Source organism: Heptranchias perlo, chromosome 1 (genome assembly GCF_035084215.1).
Source record: "Heptranchias perlo isolate sHepPer1 chromosome 1, sHepPer1.hap1, whole genome shotgun sequence".
NCBI classification, from domain to species: Eukaryota; Metazoa; Chordata; class Chondrichthyes; order Hexanchiformes; family Hexanchidae; genus Heptranchias; species Heptranchias perlo.
The window spans coordinates 116,062,509-116,079,737 of record NC_090325.1 but is presented as its reverse complement, the minus strand read 5'-3'; the positions used below and the strand labels follow the sequence as shown (position 1 = coordinate 116,079,737).

Below are 17,229 nucleotides of genomic sequence, written 5' to 3'. Positions count from 1 at the left end.
CTTTATGAAGAAAAATGAATAAATATAATTTTGATCACCTATCTGTTTATAAGGTACTTCAATGTTACTTGCTTGTGTCGAGTTGCTGGAATTATTGAATTCTTGTGTTAAGGTAGTTGAGTAAATAGAAAGACTCAATGGCATGAAACCAATGGCCAGGATTGTGGAGCAAAGAGTCATGACAACACTGCAAAATATAAAGTGGTTATTATTTTTAAAATAGGAAAATACTGATATTCAATCCCTCTTTAAGAATGTTGGTTGAAAGAACATAAAATCTAGAAGCAAATATTAAGATGGCAGTTTTTACAGGCAGGACAAACTAGCACCTGACACATTGGCCCCACAAGCTCCTGTGGTGCTCCCAGTGCATGATGTGCTATGCACGGGAAGTGACATTCAAATATTTAAACAAGGTGACCTTGCATCGTCATGAGCCGATTGACACCAAGTCAGCTAGTTTCAATATTTTCGTGGCATTGCAAGTAGATAGTGCATTGCACTGGGTGCAGCCCAGGCCTCGGGGGTGGAATGTCAAGGGTCAGCCCTGCTGCTGTCTAGAGCCACCCATTCTCATTTAACTGGGAGAAACGGCCTATTCGAAGATTTTCCTTGCACTCTGTAACTGGCTTACAGAAGCTAAACATCTCCAGGATGTTGTGGATCCTGAGAAGTAATGACACTTGGCCAATCAGGGACCAACGGGGTGTGGGGGAGGGGATTATCCTGGATGTCACTCGGTGTTTGGATTTCAACTCCTGAATCTCTAGTTGGAAGCCAATCCTCTACCGCAGAAGTATTGGGCAGTCGATCATCACCTGAGCTTTGCGTGAGACCTCTCACCTCAAACTGCATTTCCTAACTGATCATTTTAAACATTTTAAATTCTAATAAAAATTTAAGGACAAGGAAAGGCAATTCAGCTCATCTAACCCACCCAAGCATAACAAGACAGATTTGTTGGGTGAGGGTATCAAGGGATATAGAGCAAAGACAGATAAATGGACTTGAGGTACAGATCAGCCATGATCTAATTGAAAGGCAGAGCAGGCTTGAGGGGCTGAATGGCCTACTCCTGTTCCTAATGTTTCCATGTTCATAGATGGCCATCCAGGAGAAAAAATTGTTAACTTTTTATGCAGGCCTTTCCTAAAACATCCAATGGAATAGCTGCTCAGGTACTCCAGGTGCATTATGGGAAGGCCTTCTAATTTGCATTGAAGTCAGGTCCAAACTAGGTGCACTGCTCTGAGCACTTCAAGGATGTTTTACAGTACCAGGGGTGAACAGGGCACTGAGCAGACTTCAGGTTTCAGCTCCTCAAAATGCATGGAGCCATCATCAGATGCATATCAGCACCATGAGTTTTCCATGATTGACCTGTAAGTGTGAAGTTATTGCTCATCAAGTTGTATTTAGCTTAAGGTTTCTTAAACTTATTTGCTTTGTACTCTGAAAATATTGAGAGGGCAACAGAGATCAGAAAGGATCTTACATTCTCCTATTGCGGTGTACATCCTAACTGGCACAGCTACTTGTAAAACCTTTTAAACTCATACATTCCTGCAATCTACCCTTTTTTGATTGCAGGATCAATGGCTGCATTTTATAATTGTAGAGCTGGTCAATGAGGAGTTTTCCAGTTTTACAACTTTTTCATTCTGATCAATCACAATTCATCTTTTCTAATAGAACGATATTGGGTATTTCAACACATTCTTATGCTGACTGTCTCTGTCCATGCTACTAACTTTCTGTACTATCTCCAGTCATTTGAACCCTGCATCTAGAGTCAAAATTCTGTAGTCATTTTTAATCTGGCAAGGTTAGTGATTATTATCCTAGACAGAGTCTGACAACCCAATGCAGTCCTGAGGGAGTGCTGCACTGTTGGAAGTGCCATCTTTCGGATAAGACATGAAACCCAGGCCACATCTGCCCTCTCATGTGGACGTAAAAGATCCCATGACACTATTCGAACAAGAGCAGGTGAGTTATCCCGGTGTACTGGCCAATATTGGTCCCTCAACCAACATCACTAAAACAGTTTAATTGGTCATTTGCGTCATTGTTGTTTGTGAGACCTTGCTGTATGCAAATTGACTGCTGTGTTTCCCTACATTACAACAGTGGCCACATTTCAAAAATACTTCATTGACTGTGAAGTGCTTTGGGACATCCTGAGATCATGAAAGAAAAGATATAAGTTCAAATTCTTTCTATCTAATTGCAGGTTTGCCACCTTCGGCAGCATGGCTGGATTTGTTAAGTTCCAGGATACAACAAATCGAATATGGTCCATGAACAGGAATAGACTCAATGGGCACGATTTTAAAAGGCCGGCGGGTTAGTAGAGGTGGGGCGAATGTGCGCACGGTTAACCGGAATAATAGAACTTACCGTTCTCCGGGCAATCGCAACTTAATTAGTGGCCATTAATCCTGTTTCCAGGTTTGCCGTCCGAAAGCTGCGCAGCAGGCGTCTGCGCACCCGCATGACCTGCTGTCAGCTGGAGCGTCTGTATTTAAAGGGCCATTGCTCCAGAGGATTTTGCTGAAGCAAGAAGACACAATGGAGCAGCACAGGGGCAAGGTTGCTCCAAGATTCAGCGATGCCTCACTTGAGGTGCTACTGGCCAGGTGAGGAGGAGGAGGGAATTATTTTACCCGGCCGACAGGAGGAAGCGCCCTGCCTCTGCCACCAAGAAGGCCTGGCTCAAGGTGGCAGAGGAGGTCACCAGCAGGAGTAACATATCCCACACCTGGGTCCAGTGCAGGAAGTGTTTCAATGAGGTCAGCTAGGTCAGCAAAAGTGAGTACACTTACTGATTCTCCTACATTCCATGTCGCACATCACCGCCCCCCCCTCACATCATTCTGCACTGCCAACACTACTCCATCACACCACTCCTCACACCCATTTTTAGGCTCATCCTGAACTTACTTTCACTTCCTGATCCTCACCTCCCCATTTGTGACCCCACCACTACCATTCACCCCAATCCTGATCCAGTGTGATGTCTTTGTCTGATACTCACCCTCTGATGCATCTCTTTCACAGTCAGTCACACACCATCCTGATTTGGAAATATATCGCTGTTCCTTCATCGTCGCTGGGTCAAAATCCTGGAACTCCCTTCCTAACAGCACTGTGGGAGAACCTTCACCACACGGACTGCAGCGGTTCAAGAAGGCGGCTCACCACCACCTTCTCAAGGGCAATTAGGGATGGGCAATAAATGCTGGCCTCGCCAGCGACGCCCACATCCCATGAATAAATTTTTAAAAAGCATCAACCAAAGCCATGCATTCATTGGCTGACCACTTCACCATCACTCACTCACACGTCTGTGCTTTCTCCCCTTCTAGGAGGAGAACGTAAAATGCACATGAGAGGGCGAGGACTGGAGGGGGGCCATAACAAATAGTGATCCTCATGGAGGCGGAGGAGGAGGCCCTGGAGATCAGCCGCACCCTCGAGTGCCTGTCCCTCGAGGATGCCGAGGCTGGTACCCCACAAACATCTCAGTATGCTCATCACAACATGACACATCTGTGATGATGCTTAATATTGCCTTCTGTTCTCTTACAGGCCATTCAACGACCGCAGTGACTGGAGAGGATGATTCCTCAGAGGACCTGCTGGCCTCTGAGGGTGCACCGTCACATCTTAGTGAGCCACCCACCAGTGCAGATACTTACACCTTGTTGGGTCCTAGTAGTCAGTTAGTTGGGTTGGCACCTGGTCAGTCACCACACACAAGTGAGCACGAGCAGACACTAGTGGCAGCTGCGGAGAGTCGGCGTTGGTGGGTGCACTCCTCTCCAGGCTCTGCTCAGCTGGACGCAGACGCTGAACCCCGGGGGCCATCCTTTAAAAAGAGGATGATCGAGGTATAGCAGCACATTTGCGAGGTACTGGAACAGGTGCCACGCACACTCTCCACAATAGCGCAGAGGATGGAGGAGTCCAACTCCTGCACGAGTGGAAGGGTGATGGAATCTCTGAGATAGTGTCACAGGGATGTGAGGAACTGTCTGAGACAGTGTTGCACATAACTGCAGAAATGTCTGAGATAGTGGTCGCAGGTAAGTGCGGGAATGTCTGCGTTGGAGAGAAGGCTAGGCTCCGTTGAGCTTCAAGCACGGCTCACAAATGAGTCCATTCAGGCCCTGACAACGCCCACCCGGACTCAGGGTGAACGACATTCTGCTGCCTTAAATAGGCAGTCAGAAACTTTACAACTGGGCTTATAAGGCATCACACATGTCCTCCAAACAGTTCTCCAACAGGGTGATAGGAGTGATGTGGGCCTGATCCAGGAGAGGGAGGATGTCGAAAGGGGACATGGAAGTGGGGACTCCACTCAAAGCGCTCCCACGTCTCACCCGTTGCCCCCCTCTCAACCAGTACCCGCAATGCTGCTTCCTCTCCAGGTGGCCAAATCTGCCCCTGCACAGGTACAGGTGGAGTAGTCTTTGGCGGGGCCCTCACGGGCTCCAAAACCCAGAGGGCGTAAGCTGAAAGCATCTAAGCAGAACGGGCATGGACATGAGCAACCTGCCACTAACTCTGTTGCAGCCACAGGGGATGCACCACGTAGAAATAGTAGGAAGAGAAAGGCTAAGATTTTGTGATCACGAAGGGTTTGCATGAGGGAGTCTGACAGACTGTCATGTTTTTCATTTATATTTGGTTTTTGATAAAGTCACATTAATTGTTATCATTCTCACGTCTTGCCTATTCTTGACTGCCTTTTGTGATAATGCCCTTTCATGTGCTTCATCATGAAAGGCGAGACTTGGTGCCACCCAGTGGGTGACTTTACAGTAGGTATATGTGTAGTTGCAGGACTGTTTTGTGCAGGGGTGGGGCTGGTGTTGGTGCTGCTCTTTCCAGGTGGTGTGAGGACTGGACTATTCTCACTTTGTGATCTCCTTATGAGAACTGTTCACATATGAGTGACTCCCTGGCCTCACGAGCAGCCAGGTGAGCCGCTGTTCTGCTGATGGGTTCCTCCTCCTCCTCCTCCATGTTCGTTGCAGATGTGGATGCTGGATGAGGGCATGGGGCCTCATCAACTGGTAACCCTCCATGTTGCATCATGTTATACAGGACACAGCACACTACTATAATGCGACCCACTCTCACTGGTGCTTATTGAAGCGCTCCCCCAGAATGATCGAGGCACCGAAATCGCATCTTCAGCAGTCCTATCGCACGTTCAATGACTGATCTGGTGGCGATGTGACTTGTTGTATCGACGCTGGTGCTCACTGATGGGGTTCCTCAGAGGTGTCATCAGCCACGTGTGCAGGGGGTATTCCTTGTCCCCGAGGAGCCAGTCCTCAGGTTCAGGAACGGCGTGTGCACTCAGATGAGTCTGGGTCACACGTGTTCTTCGGCATGTTGGAGCCGGAATTTCTGCCCACTCCTCAAAAACCCGATTTTCTTTGACCCCCCACAAAGGCACCCCACACTTTCCTTTCAAAATCATGCCCAATAGATCAAGTGACTCCTTGTCGTTCAACACTTAGTTACTTACATAATGTTTACTAATTACGAAACAATACTTAAGCAATAAAATTTGGTATCATTATTTTTCCACAGCACATACTGACGTTCTTCTCACATTTATATAAATAAAACCATATTTTTGTTACTTTTAGTAATTAATCAAAATACTGGCCAAACACATGTCAACAATAATGAATTAAATATTTAGCAACATAAATATTTTACCAAAAGCAAAATACTGGGGATGCTAGAAATCTGCAATAAAAACAGAAAGTGCTGGAAATATTCAGCAGATCAGGCAGCATCTGGGGAGAGAGAAACAGAGTCGACAGCCTCGATATTAACCCCCGCCACGATGGGCGGGAGAGGGTCGGGGTGTGGGGGGTTAAAAATGAAAACACGGGGAACGCAATCTTAACCTGCCGCCCATTGCCGTTTTGACAGCGACAGGTTTTGTGGCGTCCGGGTGTCCTGGCGTGGGGAGGTGTGACATTTCATTAACATATTCAAATCGGGCTCCCACAGTGCAATTGGGAGCCCGATTCCAATTTTACAGTTACTGCGCGGGTTTCCCAGGGATCGGCAGTGAAGGGGAGGCGGGAGCTGCCGGCTTCACAAGGTAAGTGCCTTTTACTGCACTCCTTGTGGGCTAGGAGGAGCAGGAGTGCTCCCCCCAGCCTCTCAAGGAAGCCTTTGGCCTCCCCTCTGCTGATCTCAGCCTCATTCTCTCCCCTCTTACAGTGGTGCAAACCTCTCCGCCCCCCTCCAGCCCTGATGGTCAGGAAATGGAACAAAAAAATGATAATGAGGCCCTGCAGTTAAGTTCGACAGGATCTCCGCCTCCCCGTAAATATTGGGGCCAACATTTCAGGTCGAGGGGGTGGGGGGGCAGGGAAAGAACAAAAGGGAAAGGGTGGGGGGTTGGAATGATTAAATGACAAAAGTGATGATGGTACAAGGCAAAAGGAGGTGATAATGAGACAAGTATAGAAACAAAAGATGGGTCCAGAGGAGGTATAAATGGTTACAGCAAAATAGCAGAGGGGGAGGGAAGCATGGAAAAGCTGGCAAAGAGCAGAAGGCTCTCGGGGCTCTGGAATGTGATAGAAGAAAGGCAGGTAGACCGTAGGGGTGCGGACCATCCCGCGGGCCATGTACCGATAGGGGATCCCCACCACAAGCACCATTTTAATCTTGTTAATGGGAAGGTTATTGGTCCTTAATACAACTGAAATTTAATCTCTTCCTCTCCTTCCCTTTGGACCTGCACTTTTCAAATAGTCCACGGACTGAGGAGAATATACTTTCCTTTCAAATTACAAATGAGCTTTAGTGATATCAGAACACTTCAGAGTAACAACCTTTATTAGTGGCCAACAGTGAAAACATTGTTTAAGAAATTGGAATACTTGAACAGCAACAACATGCATTTATATAAAATCAAAAGCAAAATACTGCAGTTGCTGGAAATCCAAAATAAAAACAGAAAATGCTGGAAATACTCAACAAGCATCCGGGGAGAAAGAAACAGAGTTAATTTTTCAGGTCGATGACCTTTCATAAGAACATAAGAACATAAGAAATAGGAGCAGGAGTAGGCCAATCGGCCCCTCGAGCCTGCTCCGCCATTCAATAAGAACATGGCTGATCTGATCCTAACCTCAAATCTAAATTCATGTCCAATTTCCTGCCCGCTCCCCGTAACCCCTAATTCCCTTTACTTCTAGGAAACTGTCGATTTCTGTTTTAAATTTATTTAATGATGTAGCTTCCACAGCTTCCTGGGGCAGCAAATTCCACAGACCTACTACCCTCTGAGTGAAGAAGTTTCTCCTCATCTCAGTTTTGAAAGAGCAGCCCCTTATTCTAAGATTATGCCCCCTAGTTCTAGTTTCACCCATCCTTGGGAACATCCTTACAATCATATATGTTTCAATAAGATCGCCTCTCATTCTTCTGAACTCCAATGAGTAGAGTCCCAAGCTACTCAACCTCTCCTCATATGTCCACCCCCTCATCCCCGGGATTAACCGAGTGAACCTTCTTTGTACTGCCTCGAGAGCAAGTATGTCTTTTCTTAAGTATGGACACCAAAACTGTATGCAGTATTCCAGGTGCGGTCTCACCAATACCTTATATAACTGCAGCAATACCTCCCTGTTTTTATATTCTATCCCCCTAGCAATAAAAGCCAACATTCCATTGGCCTTCTTGATCACCTGCTGCACCTGCAAACTAACGTTTTGATTTTCTTGCACTAGGACCCCCAGATCCCTTTGTACTGCAGTACTTTCCAGTTTCTCGCCATTAAGATAATAACTTGCTCTCCGATTTTTCCTGCCAAAGTGCATAACCTCACATTTTCCAATATTGTATTGCATCTGCCAAATCTCCGCCCACTCACCCAGCCTGTCTATATCCCCTTGTAGGTTTTTTATGTCCTCCTCACTCTCTACTTTCCCTCCCATCTTTGTATCATCTGCAAACTTTGATATGTTACACTCGGTCCCCTCCTCCAAATCATTAATATAGATTGTAAAGAGTTGGGGACCCAGCACCGACCCCTGTGGAACACCACTGGCTACTGGTTGCCAGTCCGAGAATGTACCACTTATCCCAACTCTCTGCTTCCTGTTAGATAACCAATCCTCCACCCATGCCAGAATATTACCCCCAATCCAGTGATTCTTTATCTTGAGCAATAATCTTTTATGTGGCACCTTGTCGAATGCCTTCTGGAAGTCCAAATACAGTACGTCCACTGGTTCCCCTTTATCCACCCTGTACGTTATATCCTCAGAGAACTCAAGCAAATTTGTCAGACATGACTTCCCATTTGTAAAGCCATGCTGACTTTGTCCTATTAAATTATGTTTATCCAAATGTCTCCTTAATAATAGACTCCAAAATTTTACCCACCACAGATGTTAAGCTAACTGGTCTATAATTTCCAGCCTTCTGCCTACTACCCTTTTTAAATGATGGTGTTACATTGGCAGTTTTCCAATCTGGCGGGACCTTTGCCGAGTCCAGAGAATTTTGGAAAATTATTACCAAAGCATCCACAATCCCCACTGCCACTTCCCTCAAGACCCTAGGATGGAAGCCATCAGGTCCAGGGGATTTATCCGCCTTGAGTCCCATTAATTTACTGAGTACCAATTCCTTAGTGATTTTGATCGTATTTAGCTCCTCCCCCACTAGAGCCCCCTGTTTGTCCAGTGTTGGGATATTCTTAGTGTCCTCTACCGTAAAGACTGAAACAAAATATTTGTTCAGCATTTTTGCCATCTCCATGTTTCCCACCATTAATTTCCCGGTCTCATCCTCTAAAGGACCTACGTTTGCCTTAGCCACCCTTTTTCTTTTTATATAACTGTAGAAACTCTTGCTATCTGTTTTTATATTTTTTGCTAATTTATTTTCATAATCTATCTTCCCCTTCTTAATCAATCCTTTCGTTACTTTTTGCTGTCTTTTGAAGACTTCCCAATCTTCTATCCTCCCACTAAGTTTGGTCGGATACTATCCTTAATTTCTTTACTTAGCCACGGATGGCTGTCATTTCTTTTACACTCTTTTTTTCCTCAGTGGAATATATATTTTTTGAAAGTTGTAAAATAACTCCTTAAATGAACACCACTGCTCATGTACCATCTTACCCTTTAATCTATTTTCCCAGTCCACTTTAATCAATTCCGCTCTCATACCATCATAGTCTCCTTTATTCAAGCTCAGTACACTTGTTTGAGAACCAACCTTCTCACTCTCTAATTGGATATGGAATGTAACCATGTTATGGTCACTCATTCCAAGGGGATCCTTAACTAGGACATTATTAATTAATCCTGGCTCATTACACAGGACCAGGTCCTAGGTTGCTTGCCCCCTTGTTGGTTCAGTTACATACTGCTCAAGAAATCCATCCCTAATACACTCAATAAACTCTTCCTCAAGGCTACCCTGCCCAATTTGATTTGTCCAGTTAATATGATAGTTAAAATCCCCCATAATTATAGCTGTTCCCTTATTACATGCCCCGACTATTTCCTGATTAATACTTCTTCCAGCAGAGTTGCAACTATTAGGAGGCCTATATACTACGCCCACGAGTGTTTTTTGACCCTTGTTATTCCTTATCTCTACCCAAATTGTTTCATTATCCTGATCCTTTGTCCCAATATCTTTTCTCTGTGTTACAGTGATTCCTTCCCTTATTAACATAGCCACCCCACCTCCCCTTCCTTCCTGCCTGTCCTTCCTGATTGTTAAATACCCTGGCATATTTAATTCCCAGTCGTTGTCACCCTGCAGCCATGTTTCTGTAATGGCCACAAGATCATACCCATACGTAGTTATTTGTGCCGTTAACTCGTCCATTTTGTTACAAATGATACGTGCATTCAGATAAAGAATTTTCAAATATGTTTTGTGACACTTAGTTCCTGCTTTTTCCTTTTTTAACACTTTACCTTTTACTCCATACCTTCTGTCCCTTCCTGATACGCTTTCCTCTGTCTCCCTGCTCAGGTTCCCAACCCCCTGCCACAGCTTTGATGCTGGGTTAATCGCCTTACGCCTTCTAGTTTTCATTTTATCTGTCGTGCTTAAAGTACCTAAAGTGCCTAAAGTGCACTTTCTTTCCGCTGCTCTATGCTTTTCCCTTTCACTTGTTCTTGAACAACTGTTTGTACTATTTGTATTGTAGATTTCCCCTGGGTCTTCCCCTCTCTTGCTGCTCTCAACTTTATTCCCTTCTGACTCCCCGCTCAGGTTCCCATCCCCCTGCCACTCTAGTTTAAACCTTCCTTGAACAACTGTTTGTACAAATAGTACAAACAGTTGTTCAAGAACAGCACTAGCAAACACCCCCGCGAGGACATTGGTCCCGGTCCTGCTCGGGTGTAACCCGTCACGCTTGTACAGGTCCCACCTTCCCCAGAACCAGTCCCAATGTCCCAGGAATCTAAATCCCTCCCTCCTACACCATCCCTGCAGCCACGCATTCATCCTGTCTATTCTCCTGTTCCTATACTCACTAGCACGTGGCACCGGTAGTAATCCTGAGATCACTACCTTTGAAGTCTTGCTTTTTAATTTATCTCCTAACTCCTTAAATTCACCTTGCAGGACCTCATCCCTTTTCTTACCTATGCCGTTGGTACCAATATGGACCACGACTACTGGCTGTTCACCCTCCCCCTCCAGAATGCCCTGTAGCCGCTCCGTGACATCCTTGACCCTAGCACCAGGGAGGCAACATACCATCCTGGAGTCACGTTTGCGGCCGCAGAAACGCCTATCTGTTCCCCTTACAATTGAATCCCCTATCACTATAGCCCTGCCACCCTTCCTCCCCTCCTGTGCAGCAGAGCCACCCGTGGTGCCCCGAACCTGGCTCTTGCTGCATTCCCCTGATAAGCCATCTCCCCCAACAGTATCCAAAGCAGAATATCTGTTTGAGAGGGAGATGGCCCCAGGGGACTCCTGCTCTACCTGCCTAGTCCTTTTACTCTGCCTGGCGGTCACCCATTTCCTTTCTGCCTGCGTATTCTTTACCTGCGGTGTGACCACCTCACTGAATGTGCTATCCACGATAGTCTCAGCATCGCAGATGCTCCACAGTGAATCCACCCGCAGCTCCAGCTCCGAAAGACGGTTAGCCAGTAGCTGCAGCTGGACACACTTCCTGCACACATGGTCGCCAGGAACACTGATAGTGTCCATGACTTCCCACATAGTGCAGGAGGAGCATGTCACGGGTGCGAGCTGCGCTGCCATGACTTGCCTTAGCACTTTTAGTGCTGCACTGGCGGAAGTGCCGTCTTTTGGATGAAACGATAAACAAAGGCCCTGTCTGCCCTCTCAGGTGAATGTAAAAGATCCCATGGCCCTATTTCAAATTAGAGCAGGGGAATTCTCCCTGGTGTCCTGGCCAATATTTATTCCTCAACCAACATCACAAAAACAGATTATCTGGTCACTATTTAATTTCTGAGGGACCTTGCTGTGTGCAAATTGGCTGCCGTGTTTCCAACATTACAACAGTGACTACACTTCAAAAGTACTTCATTGGTTGTAAAGAGTTTTGGGACGTCCTGAGATCATAAAAGGTGCTATATAAATACAAGTCTTTCTTTTTTCCCAATGTTTAACTGGAGGATATTGCAGCTCATCCAAAACTGGAGATTGGGCAAGCTGTCTGACAACACAGAGGCAGTGTTGGATCGAGGCAGTGGTGGAGTGGTAGAGCTGGCTGGCATCAGTGTACATGCGGAAGCTGACAGCATGCCTGTAGATGATGTCGCCAAGGGGCAGCATGTAGATGAGGAAGAGTAGTGGGACAAGGATAAATCCTTGGCTGCTCCAGAGATAACGGTGCAGGGGTGGTAATATAAGTTATTGCTGGAGTTGCTCTGGCCAGGATTGGATAGGTAAGAATGGAACCAAGCAGTCCCACCAAACTGGACAATGGTGGTGGGGCACTGGGGGAGGATGATGTGTTAACCATTTCAAAAGCTGCAGGGAGGCCAAGAAGGTGAGGATGGATAATGCACCACGGTCACAGTCACAGAGGATGTAATTTGTGACTTACATTAGGGACATTTCAGTGCTGTGACAGGGACAGAAACCTGAGTTAAGAGATTCAAACGTGGAGTTGCGGGGGTAATGGGCACGAATTTAGGAGGCAACAACACGTTCAAAGACTTGAGAGAAAAGGGAGGTTGAAGATGATGCGGTAGCTTGCAAGGGCATATTGCTTCAGCAAATGCAGGTGAGGATAGAGGTTCTTTTCCCCTGGGATGGCAGAGGATGAGGAGGCACACAACGCCAGTATGCTTGGCAGGAGGTAGCAGATCCAGTGACTGCAGCAGTGTCATACAGAGGATCGTTCTCATTGTTCTGTTCCTAATTCAGCTCTTTTTGAAGGAGTTAATCAACCCAGTGGCTGACGATCATCGAGTTACTGAGGACTCTCTTTTGTTGCCAACAACTGAATATACAAATAAAAGCAAAAAAAAAGCAAAAGTTAATCCTGTCAAGTAACACTTAGTTTCACCTTGAGCGAGCAATGAACACAATGAATTGAAGTTGACAGGGAAAACTTTGTATTATGTTATTTGTATTATGTCCCTCTTTTAAGTTTTTAATGACTAAATAGAATAATGTGATTTTCTAGAAGCTTTGAAACAAAAAATATTCAGAAATGGGTATATTAGCAGTGTAGTTATATTCAGAAATGGGTATATTTGTAGTGTAGTTATATTCAGAAATGGGTATATTTGTAGTGTAGTTATATTCAGAAATGGGTATATTTGTAGTGTAGTTATATTCCTCCATATTTCTGATCATGCAGAAAGTAGATTGAAGGTCAAATACTGAGTATTTTTTGCACACAAGGCTTTTATAAGATATGGCAGCTTGTAATATTAAGTCCTTCTCTTTGATCTGCATGCATTCATTTGTAAAAGAAGCACTGATTTCTGGTTAAAGGAGAAAATTGCAAGGCTATGGGGAAAGACGAGGGGAGTGGGACCAATTGAATAGCTTTTTCAAAAAGCTGGCATAGAAACCTTGGGCCGAATGGCCTCCTTCTCTGCTGTATCACTCTATGCTTACAGGAGGGATTTCAGTGGACTACGTATAAAAAAATGGATAACTTTATTGTCGACTTGTTGTTGTCACCACATACATAGTGTTGCCAAGCTTGGAAAAGTGTTGTGCAAAGCACTTTATGCAGGTGATATCATAGTAAATCCATAACATACTCACAGAATCATACCTTTCAGCCAACATCCCAGGCTCCTCCATCAGCATCCCTGGGTATGTCCTGTCCCACCGGCAGGACAGAACCACCAGAGGTGGCAGCACAGTGGTATACAGTCAGGAGGGAGTGTCTCTGGACCCCATGAAGTCTCATGGCATCAGGTCAAACATGGGCAAGGAAACCTCCTGCGGATTACTAACTATCGCCCTCCCTCAGCTGATGAATCAGTTCTCCTTCATGTTGAGCTCCACTTGGAGGAAGCACTGAGGGTAGCAAGGGCACAGGATGTACTCTGGGTGGGGGACTTCAATGTCCATCACCAAGAGTGGCTCGGTAGCACCACTACTGACCGAGCTGGCCGAGTCCTGAAGGACATAGCTGCCAGACTGGGCCTGCAGCAGGTGGTGAGAGAACCAACACGAGGGAAAAACCTACTTGACTTTGTCCTCACCAATCTACCTGTCACAGATGCATCTGTCCATGACAGTAGTGGTAGGAGTGACCACCGCACAGTCCTCATAGAGACGAAGTCCCATCTTTGCACTGAGGACACCATCCAACGTGTTGTGTGGCACTACCACCGTGCTAAATGGGATAGATTCAGAACAGATCTAGCAGCTCACAACTGAGCATCCATGAGGTGCTGTGGGCCATCAGCAGCAGCAGAATTGTATTCCAGCACAATCTGTAATCTCATGGCCCGGCATATTCCTCACTCTACCATTGCCAACAAGCCATGGGATCAGCCCTGGTTCAATGAAGAGTGTAGAAGAGCATGCCAGGAGCAGCACCAGGTGTGCCTAAAAATGAGGTGCCAACCGGGTGAAGCTACAACACAGGACTACGTACATGATAAACAGCGGAAGACAGAGCGAAGCGATCCCACAACCAATGGATCAGATCAAAGCTCTGCAGTCCTGCCACATCCAGTCGTGAATGGTGGTGGACAATTAAACAACTAACAGGAGGAGGAGGCTCCATGAACATCCCCATCCTCAATGATAGCAGAGTCCAGCATATGAGTGCAAAATTCAAGGCTGAAGCGTTTGCAACCATTTTCAGCCAGACGTGTTGAGTGGATGATCCATCTCGGCCTCCTCTCAAGATCCCCACCTTCACAGAAGCCAGTCTTCAGCCAATTCGATTCACTCCACATGATATAAAGAAATGGCTGAGTGCACTGGATACAACAAAGGCTATGGGCCCCGACAACATCCCGGCTGTAGTGCTGAAGACTTGTGCTCCAGAACTAGCCGCACCTCTAGCCAAGCTGTTCCAGTACAGCTACAATACTAGCATCTACCCAACAATGTGGAAAATTGCCCAGGTATGTCCTGTCAACAAAAAGCAGGACAAATCCAATCCGGCCAATTACTGCCCCATCAGTCTACTCTCAATCATCAGCAAAGTGATGGAAGGTGTCGTTGATAGTGCTATCAAGCGGCACTTACTCACCAATAACCTGCTCACCGATGCTCAGTTTGGGTTCTGCCAGGACCACTCGGCTCCAGACCTCATTACAGCTTTGGTCCAAACATGGACAAAAGAGCTGAATTTCAGGGATGAGGTGAGAGTGACTGTCCTTGATATCAAGGCAGCATTTGACTGAGTGTGGCACCAAGGAGCCCTAGTAAAATTGAAGTCAATGGGAATCAGGGGGAAAACTCTCCATTGGCAGAAGTCATACCTAGTACAAAGGAAGATGGTAGTGGATGTTGGAGGCCAATCATCTCAGCCCCAGGACATTGCTGCAGGAGTTCCTCAGGGCAGTGTCCTAGGCCCAACCATCTTCAGCTGCTTCATCAATGACCTTCCCTCCATTTTAAGGTCAGAAGTGGGGATGTTTGCTGATAATTGCACAGTGTTCAGTTCCATTCACAACCCCTCAGATAATGAAGCAGTCCGAGCCCGCATGCAGCAAGACATTCAGGCTTGGGCTGATAAGTGGCAAGTAACATTCGCGCCAGATAAGTGCCAGGCAATGACCATCTCCAACAAGAGAGAGTCTAACCACTTCCCCTTGACATTCAACGGCATTACCATCGCCGAATCCCCCACCATCAACATCCTGGGGGTCACCATTGACCAGGAACTTAACTGGACCAGCCACATAAATACTGTGGCTACAAGAACAGGTCAGAGGCTCCGTATTCTGTGGCAAGTGACTCACCTCCTGACTCCCAAAAGCCTTTCTACCATCTACAAGGTACAAGTCAGGAGTGTGATGGAATACTCTCCACTTGCCTGGACGAGTGCAGATCCAACAACACTCAAGAAGTTCGATACCATCTAAGCAAAGCAGCCCGTTTGATTGGCATCCCATCCCCACCTTAAACATTCACTCCCTCCACCACCGGCGCACTCTGACTGCAGTGTGTACCATCTACAAAATGTACTGCAGCAACTTGCCAAGGCTTCTTCGACAGCACCTTCCAAACCCGCGACCCCTACCACCTAGAAGGACAAGGGCAGCAGGCACATGGGAACAACACCACCTGGACGTTCCCCTCCAAGTCATACACCATCCCGATTTAGAAATATATTGCCGTCCCTTCATCGTCGCTGGATCAAAATCCTGGAACTCCCTACCTAACAGCACTGTGGGAGAACCTTCACCATACAGACTGCAGCGTTTCAAGAAGGTGGCTCACCACCACCTTCTCAAGGGCAATTAGCGATGGGCAATAAATGCTGGCCTTGCCAGTGACGCCCACATCCCATGAATGAATAAAAAACAAAATTGCAAATTGTTAAGAAAATAAAGTGAGGTACTGATAAGGTAAAGAGAACACAGAGGGAAAGATTTTCCAATTTATTATCAGCGATAAAATTATTAATGTTTTGCAGAAAGGACGTGCAGAGAGGAGAAAATATGCGTAACTTGATAAGTGAAAGATGGAGAGGAAACCATAAACACTCACCTGAGATCCATGTCTCCATCAGTCCAATAGCTCATTACATTTGAAATAGTTCCTCCAGGACAAGAGCCCAAAACAAGTACAGCAATTGCTGGAGCGGGTTTCAATTTAAAAGAAACCGCCATGGTAAATGCAATAAGTGGCATAAATCCAAACTGGCAAACGATGCCCACAGCTAGTCCCCACGGTCTCTTCAAGAGAGCCCATAGCTTGTTCAGGTCAACAGTGCAGCCCATGGAAAACATGATCAATAGGAGTGCTCCAATAAGTGGTGCACTTACATTGTTCATCATAAGCTGATTAAAGGCTTCATCAATTGTTGTCCTATTTTGATTAAACTCTTCATTGCTGGGTGTAGTAACGCCGAGAAGCATTTGACTGTTTGTGAAATTTTGCATTTTCTCTTTTACAAATGTGCAACTTGCACTGGCTGTGTGCAGCTGGTTGTATTCTTGTGTTTTAAAGGTTTTAACTTTTACATGGAAACTCCCCAGACAGAATTTCTACGTCAGACTGGAATGGGTGTTGATATTGAATACAATAAATCTGACATGGTATTGTGCAAATATTAACATCTTGAGGACTGGAGCAGTGCACTGCAGATTAACTCTAAAACAAGACTTTGTTTTAGAGGATATCGTAGAAACACTATATTAAATGATAGAGTCATAGAGTTATACAGCACGGATAGAGGCCCTTCGGCCCATCGTGTCCGCGCCGGCCATCAAGCCCTGTCTAATCTAATCCCATATTCCAGCATTTGGTCCGTAGCCTTGTATGCTATGGCATTTCAAGTGCTCATCCAAATGCTTCTTGAATGTTGTGAGGGTTCCTGCCTCCACAACCCTCTCAGGCAGTGAGTTCCAGACTCCAACCACCCTCTGGGTGAAAAAGTTCTTTCTCAAATCCCCTCTAAACCTCCCGCCTTTTACCTTGAATCTATGCCCCCTTGTTATAGAACCGTCAACGAAGGGAAAAAGCTCCTTAGTATCCATCCTATCTGTGCCCCTCATAATTTTGTACACC

General features: G+C 46.0%; 1 protein-coding gene across 1 annotated transcript in view; it reads right to left on the bottom strand.

Annotated features, from left to right (window-relative positions):
* The window catches only part of LOC137340753 (sodium-dependent organic anion transporter-like), a 43,261-nt gene extending 26,627 nt beyond the window's left edge, over nucleotides 1-16,634 (bottom strand). The window contains exons 1-2 of the mRNA XM_068003535.1: nucleotides 16,207-16,634; nucleotides 39-187 (exon numbers count right to left, since the gene is read on the bottom strand). Coding sequence (XP_067859636.1) covers nucleotides 39-187; nucleotides 16,207-16,601 — 544 coding nt within the window. The 5' untranslated portion in view covers nucleotides 16,602-16,634. The remainder of the gene's footprint in view (nucleotides 1-38; nucleotides 188-16,206) is intronic.
* Between the last annotated feature and the right edge of the window lie 595 nt (nucleotides 16,635-17,229).